At 39.3% G+C, this 11,069-nt stretch overlaps 1 protein-coding gene across 2 annotated transcripts; it reads left to right on the top strand.

The window, feature by feature from the left end:
* The first annotated feature begins 84 nt into the window (after positions 1-84).
* On the top strand, positions 85-9,751 carry LOC311289978 (uncharacterized protein). Of its 2 annotated transcripts, XM_084408255.1 has the most exons (7): positions 85-158; positions 292-951; positions 7,012-7,728; positions 7,808-7,977; positions 8,068-8,322; positions 8,411-8,737; positions 8,824-9,751. In XM_084408255.1, exons 2-7 carry the CDS (start codon positions 342-344, stop codon positions 8,920-8,922), a joined length of 2,178 nt encoding a protein of 725 aa, XP_084264381.1. In that variant the 5' UTR covers positions 85-158; positions 292-341; the 3' UTR covers positions 8,923-9,751. The 2 variants fall into 2 exon arrangements, with proteins under 2 accessions (XP_084264381.1, XP_084264382.1); XM_084408256.1 differs by lacking the exon at positions 85-158 and having other exon boundaries at positions 185-951.
* Positions 9,752-11,069: the final 1,318 nt, after the last annotated feature.

Below are 11,069 nucleotides of genomic sequence, written 5' to 3'. Positions count from 1 at the left end.
AGAATTCAACTCTAAATTTCTCTGACATGTATTTTATTATTGCACTTTTGTGGTTTTAGACAAAACCGTGTGAACTGGACGTTTATTTTGATGTGACGTCATAAGGCTGCGCCAGCAGCGCCACGCTCCTGCGTCTGTTGTGATACTGCTGAAGAAAGGTTTGTATTTTAAGTTTTTATGAATGGTGAACTAGGGAGCTGATTGAGAGGCACGCACAGATTTAGATTGTATTTATTTTTCTTTCTGTTAAATATTCTCATCTTAATCATGTCAAACTGTTCAACCACTCAGAAAAACTCCTGGTGAAGCAGCTGAGATCTACGTGACATACTATTATAAAGATGGCGTTTATTAAAGAAGAGAGTGAAGAAACGAAGATTGAAGAAGCATTCAGAGTAAAACAAAAAGATATTGAGGAACAAACCATAATGGTGTTTATTAAAGAGGAGAGTGAAGACATGAACTTTGAAGAAGCATTCAGAGTGAAACAAGAAGATACAGAGGAACAAACAAATATGGTGTTTATTAAAGAGAGTGAAGACATGAAGATTGAAGATACTGAGGAACAAACAAATATGGTGTTTATTAAAGAGGAGACTGAAGACATGAAGATTAAAGAAGCATTCCGGGTGAGACAAGAAGATACAGAGGAACAAACAAATATGGTGTTTATTAAAGAGAGTGAAGACATGAAGATTGAAGATACTGAGGAACAAACAAATATGGTGTTTATTAAAGAGAGTGAAGACATGAAGATTGAAAATACGGAGGAACAAACAAATATGGTGTTTATTAAAGAGAAGAGTGAGGACATGAACTTTGAAGAAGCATTCAGAGTGAGACAAGAAGATACAGAGGAACAAACAAATATGGTGTTCAGTAAAGAGAGTGAAGGCATGAAGATTGAAGAAACATTCAGAGTGAAACAAGACAACTCTCACACACAAACAGGTTGGTTTCTTTTTTTTTTTGTAATTTTTATTTTTAACATTTTTTACGATGAACAATTATGGGAAGAGCACCTGTACAAAAAAGGATTTCTTTCACTTAAAACTATAACATTCATACAAAGTCTGACCTTATGGGCTTGACATACTCAGACCACTTTGTCCAGATTTTGTAAAACATATCTCTTTGAATCCGGAGAGTAAATGAAAGTTTTTCTATAATGTAAATTTCTTGGATTATGTTGACCCACTCTTCGATGGTCGGAAGGTCCGGTTTTAACCATTTCCTGGTTATGGTTTTCTTACTCGCAGCCAGTAGTGTCCAAAGCAACCTCTTGTCCTTATTTCTCCAGTTATTAACATCCACATTGCCCAAATACACATTCTCAAAATTGCAAGGTATTTTGCTACCAAATATATGATTAATATGCTCACATATTTGTGACCAATAAGGGCTTAACAATGGGCAGTCCCAGAAAATGTGGAAATGATTGGCTCCTGAGAATCCACAGAGCCTCCAGCAAGAATCTCCATTACCCTGATGTCTCTTTTGAATAGGTGTGATAAAAAACCTGATTATATTCTTCCAACAGAACTCTCGCCAGGTGTTCAAACCAGTAGTGCTCCATTGTACTCTACATATATTCACCCAACTTTCATTTGAAATTTGTTTGTTACCTTCCATTTCCCATCTCCTCTTAATGTACTCTGTGTTAGGTTTTTTGCCTTGCTGAATGGCTTTGTATAACTTGGAAACTAATTTATTTAGAGAAAATGATGTAATTAATGTTAAGATAGTCTGTAGGAACCCCAATGTGCATTTTTCCAGTGTTATTTTTATATTTTTATCAAAATAATGCCTAACCTGTAAATATCTATAGAAATCGTCTTGACCTAAACCATATTTGTTCTGTAAGAGTTTGAAACTCATAAATGCTCCAAACAGGTTGGTTTCATTATCAAAATTGATTACACATCTTCTGTAAGAGTATCTCCAGATCAAAACACAGGCAAAAAATAAGCTGAAACAAACGATTTCATATGCAAGCAGATGTAAAATAACATGATCATCAACATTAAACAGCATATAAATCAAAACTGAAATATAAATCAAAACTTTGATAGCCCTAGTTTTTACACATTTTCCCTGATTCACTTGGTAAACTTCATGGTAAACTATGTATATGTCACTCACCCATGTGTGTCTCATATCCGTAAATAGAGAAAATTTGCTCCAGACTCTTTGACACATGTATTGTGTGGGAGTAGTTTAAGTTATTTGTCACAACGAGTGACAAAGGTTGACTTGTCTTGGAGCAGCTAATTCTCCAACCTCCGGGAATCAAAACACAGAACAGAGGATACATTGTCATATGTAGCTCTCTAACAGAGTTAATTGTAAAGCATTATCTATTGTGAAGGGTCATTTCATTATGGTTGATCTAGCGCATCATGTGCCAGAATTTATTTTCAAGGAAGTACAGATTCAATTAATGTGTAAAGCTACAGTAGCATCTTCAGCTATTCAGATTGAGGTCCTATCCATCTAAACTGGTTATATCTCTTAATAATTTATGAGCAGTAGGATAACCATATTCATCCTCACAGTCACGCAGAGCCGAGGCACAACCACAACAATGTTCTTCTGCAAAATGCATGCAGTGTTGTTGTTTTTTAATCGCTAGAAACTAAAAACTAACTTTTTTCCACACCTGCAAATGGCTGGTAACTAAAGTAAATGTACTGGCCATGAATATTTTTTTACTGTTTCTGCAAAAACAGGCAGTTATGACACCAAAATTTTAGATACCAGTGCAAATTATTTTTCAGTTTCGATACCACAGCTAAACTACTACTAGCCTAACTAATAGGCCTATTAACATTTGCAAGTAATCTAATGTAAAATAACACTGGATAGTCTTCACTGTATAAATTAAACATACATTATTCCTTATTAAAGTGTCAAAAGTTATTCAGTTAAGAGCAGCAAGTGATTTTTTTATTTATCCTTTGATTAACATTAAAAACAGACAGCAGCAGAAATATTAATCTGCTGTCACTTTAAGACCTAATCCATGGATCCAATACACTGATACTGGTACACATCTTTCTCTACTGTTTATGTTCACTTAAGACATAACCGACTTTGTTTACTAGCAGAGACAAGCATTTATTTATTTTTTGTGAATTTGTATGTTCAAGCGCAAGAAGATGTAAAAGAGATCAATTCTGCATTCGCCCGCTGTCTGACATGCGGCTTTTCTTCGGATGTGTGTGCATAAAACTTTCCACACAGCGCCGGGGTAATAAATTGAGTTCCCTTTGCATCATCTTGTAGCCTGGTAATACCAAACTCTGCTACTTCGCTTTGCTTTGTAGACAGAGTCTGGCATGGCACAATTGAAAAGTGTTTTCTTTCTCGCGGGGGGCGCTTGTCTGAAGTTTAAAACCATTGGTTACCCGTAAGCCAATCACATGACGTTTGGTTATGGCGTGTGTTATGCGCATGCTCAGCCGCATCTAACTTCCACTGTAAACACATGTATGATGCGAAAACAAAACCATCGAGCGAAATACCGGAGTAAACGTGGCTGTGCGCGACTTTTGCAGATTATTTGTGAAGTAAATCTATGCATCCACGGTACAATCAGCCTCTACGTCACGGCTCTCAGCCCGCCCTCTGTTCGTTGATTGGCCCGGCCGTCCGAAAGCCGGTGGAAAACTGAAAGATAAGCTGCTATCTCAGACTTACTACAGAAGCGAAATGAAATTGAGCGGAAGTAGGAAGTCTGACGTAGGAAGTCTGACGTAGTCAGACTAATCATCTTGGGCTTGAATATTTAAATTGCCAATGCATAAACTTTTGTGACAATGCAGCGCTGGCTTGTCAACTGTCCTGAGCGTCGTTTGTGTTTGTTCACGTTCATGTTCTCACAACATTGTTAGAATTTATAAAAGAAAATGTTACCCGCCAACTGGCAATTGACTCTGTTTCATATATTCGCCAACACCGATGTTTGCTCAAATTTGGCATTTGGTGATTGTTAATTTTAGACACTGGCTATAGGTTACATAGTGTACCTTTTATTTTCTCATCTTTTAATCGTTAAACCATAGAGCTTATATTTTTCACCTTTTTTGTGTGATGCACGTTGAAGATAGTTATATTAATTGAAGTATAAATAGGTTGTTAATAATAATAAATAGGCTAGGTCAAATTTCTAAATCACAAGCTTATTAACAAACTTTTTTTTTTACAAGATGGACAAAATTTGTCACCAAAAACGTCATTCGGTTTAACCATGAATATATCTAAAATTATTAATTTGCAGATAATTATTCATTAAAAAACATGATTTGACATTGATGTTGAGATAGTATATAGTGTGAACCATGGAAGAAGTATAAAATAACATTATCACTGATCTCATAAATGTAATAATTGTATTAGACTACTCTAAACCCTCCTACATTTCAACCCTCAAACATTGCACAGGGAAAATGAGAAAAGGGGAAATGTAGAAAAAAAGCCTAATCTGCTTTATATTTATATTATTGTAGTTCCTTTAGTTATTAAAAACAATATTATTCTATTAAAATATTTACTATATAGCGGTTTTACCGAATGACCAAGGCTGGTTATACCGAATGACTATATCTGGTAAATAAACAAACTAAACCCCCAGATCAAACCCACCTCAACTTTTCGATTTGATAATCGGCCCTCAACTGTAGCTAGTTGAATAGCCCTGCTCTAAAGTGTTACACTTCTTTAACTTCGCAGTACTACTTAAAGTTATTGATGTTAATCACAATAAGCCGCAAAAGGACTCAATGCTCACGCTGACGGACACACAGCCGAAATACACGCACAGATGCCGCCTCTCACATGCATGTGATTGCGAATACAGTTCTCTTTCACAGCTACACTCACAATTATGTCAAAATGCACATCGTCTGGACTGTGGCGTACTCAATGTAAACAGAGTCTGTTATGTCCTTTGGTGACGTCCTATGGTTATGTCCTACGCGAACGGAAACAAATGGGAGAAAATCGGATGTGTAACTATATCCATGCATTCATTCTTAAAGGGACAGTTTGCAGCCTCATAACTGTTGCCATACGTTTCATTAATGTTAATAAAAAAAAATTAATGATTGTAGTCAGCTTAAAGGGCATTTGCAGGGTTTTTCCTACATTGACATTTTTTTGGCGGCCGCCAAAACGATTTTTTGTCCCGCCAAAGCCTTATTTGATCTGTAATTGGTTTTGTGAGTGAAGCAGGCTACTGACGGAGTGACGGAGAGAACGATCACAGCACCGCGCGGATTCTTATATGCATCGCGATGCGGACGTGGACGATTCTGAATCGATTCACAAATGTCAAAAAAATCAAATCTCTAAAAAAACATAATATTGACGGAACGCAAAAGGCGGAACTCTAGCGGACGTGCAGTGCGCGCGCAGTCTGTGGCGCGCACATAACAGACTCGCGCACATAACAGACGCATGATGCCTGAGCGCCAAATTCGAACGGCACCCTCTTCGTTAAAAGCTAGTGTATGGAAAATGGGCAATTCCATTGTTACCTATTTAGTATTTTTTGTATGAAAGCTGCTTTCAGTAGCCTATTTAGTTTTCACATCAATATACTGTAAACTGATCTGTTATACTTGCGTTGTACTGCCCTGCAATATGTGCAATGCCAGTCACAAAAAGTTACATTTTGACTGTGCTCTCTGCAGATGTTCATTCACTTTTTTTGTATAAGCTGTTTTTGATTGTGGTAGGCTACACAGCAAACATTTCAAGTCATACCTCTTTATTATTTAGTTGTGAATAAGAGAGGCTTTGTATGTTATTCAGAATATGCATAAGTCCACAAGCATTATATGAGAGCTGCTGGTACATAATTCTATATTTTTGAACGAAAACTGTTTGTGAATTTGCTACAGCAAAATGTTTTTTGTCTGAAGGATTATATTGCTCATTGGAAATAACCAGAGGATGTTGGTTAGAAGTCTATTATTAAATATTCAGAATATGCTGAAGTTTGTAATAATTTACTACAAGTACACTGCTAGTACAGGCACACATGTATTTTCATGTTGGTTCTTTGCAATGTTCAAATCACTTCCATTTGTTTTATTAATAAAATTAATATAGGAAGATGTAGTAAGTAAGTTATGGGTCATCATAAATACTTTGCTTTAAAAGTACCCAAGTAAAAAAAAAAAAAAAAAAAAACTTTAATAATCGATACCCTCTGAATCGTAATCGAATCGAATCGTGAGGTGCCTAGAGATTCCCACCCCTAATCTGAAATGATAAAGTAAGTGTGCTTACCTAATTTAGCAAGAGTGTTTAGTAAAATTTAGCCTTAATAATCCACAGTATGTATAGGCCTATGACAATGTGTAGTAAATTACCTAAAAAAAAAAAAAAAAAAAAAAAACACAACCTGTGTCTTTGTATTTATTTTAAATTGAACATTTATTGTCAATATTGGGCTTGCGGATCATGTGGGTACTAGGGTACTCTTTGCTGTGTGTGGATGACCATGTCGGTCAGCCACCACCGAAGACCAATTTTGACCCAGGAAAAACCCTGATTTGTTATATAATACTGGGTTGACTAAAATGGGAAGAAAAAATAAATAAATGTCAAGTTTCACATTTAATTCAGTAGATTTTTTTCCCTTCTAGTCCTATTAAACTGTCTACCGCAGTCAAATAAGAAAAGTAACACAAAACAGTAAACTACAATCAAATCTATGCACATATCGAATCGGAATTTTACTCAAAATCGATAATCGATTCTCAATCGAATCGTGACCTCAAGATTCGATTTGAATCAAATCGTGAGGTACCAAAATATTCCCACCCCTAGTGCTTAGTACAGTAGAGGTGGTTTAATCAATAAGAATTGCTATTAAATAGGAAATAGCATCTATAAATGCAGTGTCCACAAAGCTACTATTTGGCGGCCACTGAATAAATAATATCTGGGATGATAAAGTGGTCCACTTTTTGATCTATTATACTGTTGACATGTGTCTTGTAGACTGCCCGCTGTGCCTTCATGGATACCACCAGCTCAGCCAGCATCTGAGGGTGACCCATAAGGTCATCAACAGCCAGGAGCGCAAGTTGCTGCTTGGCATTTCCTCGGGGAGGGTCGATGTCCGCAAGGGCACTTGCCCTGTGCCCTCCTGCGGCAAGTCCACCTCCCGCCTGGATCGCCACCTAAAGGACCATACCGAGTTAACAAGGGTTGCCCAGCAAGAGACCATGCAGGCGCTGAAGAGAAAGAAGATTATTCATGACCTCACAGAGTTGCGGGCGAGCAACCCGGCCGTGCCTATGGCCTCGACCCTGGATCTGGAGGATGCCCCACCCCCTCCAGAGGAGGGGACCTGTGACAAACCCTGCTGTCAGCAGGCTCGCAAACAGCTCCAGGATCAGGTGGCGGAACTCAAAAGGCAGGTGGACACACTGAGCAGCGCCCTCAGAGATGTGACCCGCCGCTACCGCATATTGAGGAGGAGATCACGGTCCACCCCCTCCACCCAAGTTGCCCGGGTCACGAGAAAACTTCTAACGTCTCTTCGCTCCCCCGAGAAGGAAGTGGAGGCCACAGCGATGGAAAAATCTCTGCTTCGGAGGAAGGTAGTGGTGCACGAAGTGGCCTTAATTCAGGCCAAGGAAGGCTGCCTCATTCCAAAGGCAGTGTTAAAAGAGTGCCGCTCCTCCGCCAAACGGAAGATTCCAGAGATTCTGGGTAAGTTTTTGCTTCACCTCACCTCTCAAACTGTGGCGTCCCAAAGAGCCCCTTAATGCTTCTCCCTTTCTTTGTGCAGCTTGCCTCAGGAAGTCGGGGGACAAGAAGGACCAGTGGTCATTTTACGGACACCTCACCGCGTACCTGGCCTGCATTTATGGCCATCACGGTGGGGTGTTCCAGAACATGACCATAAAGGAAGTGGAGGAAGGCCAGCAGACCGCCAGAGAGGGCATCTATGTTATCAACGTGAGTGGTTTTATTTCTCTCTCTCTCTCTGCACAGTTCTCTCGTAAAACTCTCCCCAAATGCTTACACTGCTAGTCACTGTTTCTGCAGATATCAACTCATAAGACCAACCAGGCCTTCTGGGCAGCCCAGCTGGCCTTGGATGCTGAGGAGTATGGGTGGCTACAGGAATTTTTATCCATAAGGTCCACCTTGGTGGGTGGGAAGGATGCCCACTACTTCTTTTTTACATCCAAGCCCAGCTCCTGTAAAAATTTGAACCAGTATTTCCAGGAGGCATGGGCTGGCATGGGCTTGCCTGGGACCCCCACGTTCACTGATGTCAGGACCTCCATTGCCACCCATGTAAGTATTTCTGTGCCTGTTTCTGCTGTGTGAGTTTCTGATGTGTTTGTTTCTAACTCATCACCTATGCTTTCCTCTCTCCGTACAGGCGAAAAACACCCACAGCCTCGGAGACTGGTATAAAGTGGCACAATTCATGGGCTACAATACCTCCACAGTTGATGGATTTTATGTGCTGAACTTAAATGCAAAGCAGGTGACAGAACACCACCACCTGTTTGAGTCAGCTGTGGAGGGTGAGGAAACCATGCCAGTAAAAAAGGTGGAGACCCGGAAGCGCCCCGCTACCTCCAGGCCGAAGAGGGGCAAAAGGCCCTGCAAGCGGGCAGCCAGCCCATCAACCTCAGTCAGCCCATCACCCTCCGCCACCCTTCCACGGACGAAAGAAGGTTCAGAGTTGAGGAAGTCTGCTTCGGTAAGTCCATCTTCTCATGGGTTGGTTTTATCGTTTGTGACGAGTAGGCGTGTTCGCTGAGTCTTTGCCTTTCTCATTCTTTACAGGAAGGACAAAGCCCAGCGAAGCAGCAGATCCTCAGGCCGAAAAAGAAGATAAACCTCATGCCGATAAAAAGTAAAATAAAAAGAAGAAGAAAAAAATAATGTTTCAACAAGCTTGCCCCCCCTCCTAAATTTGGAAGTGTATCGCACTTGACCACTTGATTACTGACATGACATATTTCAGGAGTTTGGCCAAAATGTTTAATTGGGTGTGAAGACCTGCATGATTGAGGTTAACTGACAGTGCAAAGTTCTTCTAGACATTACGCGAAATTAGGGCCCGCAAGTTCCTGAACGTGATGAATGATGGGATATGCTTTAGCCTCAAAGGCTGCCCAGAAGCTGGTTTAGAAATAGTGTGTATTTAGTGTGCATTAAGTGTACCGTGCTTTGCAATTTTTCAGACCTGGGAGAGTTTTTTGCACTCTTCCTGTCGCATGCACATGCTCTCAAGTGGCCAAGATGCCTAGCTGATGATAGCTAGCCAGCTGTATTAATAGCTAGTTAAATTTGGTGGAAGATAACGGTAACTGTTAGTAAAAATAGATGGCACATGACACATCATAAACATGTTGTCACACTTTAGTATTAATGTAATTCCATATAAAAAAAAACTCTTCAGTGGACCGAATAACAAGGTGCTATTGTGAACGCGCCACTCCGCTGCTGTACGTTTTGCGGTGAGAAGACGAACAAGAAGCTGAGCATGTGAAGCACTGTCAAAAGCTGTTACATATTGGCTCTTTTATGTATTTTTCATCCAAAACATCACTGACATTTTTAAATGTTTTTGTTTGTTTAAATTGAAAAAGTTCTGAAGAATCTATTATTCTCTCTTACTGTTATATGATTCAATGACATTACAAAGTGAAACTATTGCAGGTGTTTTTCATTGCAAGTGTTTCAATTAAAAAATCTTTACCTTTTAAAACATTTTGTGAAATTATTTGGTAGTCTGAGGAGTGTGTGTGGTTGGGGCGCCTATCGCCCGTTATAGATCAACTACATATCATTATAATGGTGATTAAAAGACAAAATACATTTACTTGGACATATTTGAGAATCTGAGTATCAGACATTTCATGATATATTTGAAGAGGGCTCTGAGCTCTGTATTTTGGCCTGAACCCAGAGTACTCCCCGTATCTCTGGTTAGGATAGTAATCAGGCGAGTGTAAGGAAACGGGTGGAGGGATGCTGAAAACTGTCGTGGAACAAAGTTGAGTGGGCTATGTATAAATATAGGCCTCATCTCTTGCTGATTGGATAGATCGGTAACACTTTACAATATGGGTGTACACTAATATGCATTCATTCATGCTTAACTAATGCACAGATAATCATGAGCTAATGTATGACTCATGAAGAACTAAAACATTAATTAATGATTACTGCATCAGCAACTAATAAAGATTCTATATGATTAATAGTTTAAGTAGTATATGAATTGTTGTGAAAAGTGTCATACTGTATTAATTCCTTAATAACATATTTTATTAACTAATAGTGTAAATTAATGCGTTAATTACCGCAATGGGTTGAAGCCATGTACTTCAACTTCGAATTGTCTGCTTTAATTAATCATTAGCTAATGATTTGCAAATGTATCATGATGTTATGACATTACTTGTTGAGGCACATGACTATGAACTAACTGTTAAGTAATATGTCATTTTGGTTTTGACATCCACACTAAGCCATGGATTTCAATTTCCAACCATCTACAAACAAGATTTCACTGAGTCCAATGAACTGCCGCATCCAGTACCTCGTTGTTCATGCACAGGAATATGTCAGGTTAAACTTGAGGTTGTGGTACACTGAGAACATGCGGCCGAGCATGTTATTTCATAACACTGTGTCTAGACTGGACAAAGACAGTAGAACCCATTATAGTCAGTGATTCGACACTGGATTCAGCACAACGCTACACGACAAAACTCCGACAGTAAACTGATGCCACATTCTATTTCTGACGTACTCCGAGCTCTTGTGCTACTTCTGTAATGAAGGACAAATGGACTTGCAATGGTCTGTCATGTCCAGTGTAGACAGCTGGTCTCGTCCAGTTTAAACACAGTGTAACAGCGTCAGGAGTTCAGATTCTGGTGTGCTGATATTTGTGTGCAATCCAACTCACCCATCCTTCACACACATTCACCAACATTACATTCACTACATGTGCAACTGTCAAAACCCATAAATGGCATATTACTTAACAATTAGTTAATAGTCATGTGCCTCAACAA

Source organism: Rutilus rutilus (genome assembly GCF_951802725.1).
Source record: "Rutilus rutilus genome assembly, chromosome: 4".
NCBI classification, from domain to species: Eukaryota; Metazoa; Chordata; class Actinopteri; order Cypriniformes; family Leuciscidae; genus Rutilus; species Rutilus rutilus.
This window is presented reverse-complemented; position numbering and strand designations above follow the sequence as displayed.

Excerpts from the sequence above, each read along its gene's own strand:
- LOC311289978 (XM_084408255.1), top strand. The coding sequence starts at position 342 with ATGGCGTTTATTAAAGAAGAGAGTGAAGAAACGAAGATTGAAGAAGCA. Across the intron at positions 7,978-8,067 it reads AGGGCATCTATGTTATCAAC|ATATCAACTCATAAGACCAA; the intron begins GTGAGTGGTTTT and ends CTGTTTCTGCAG. Across the intron at positions 8,738-8,823 it reads AGTTGAGGAAGTCTGCTTCG|GAAGGACAAAGCCCAGCGAA; the intron begins GTAAGTCCATCT and ends CATTCTTTACAG.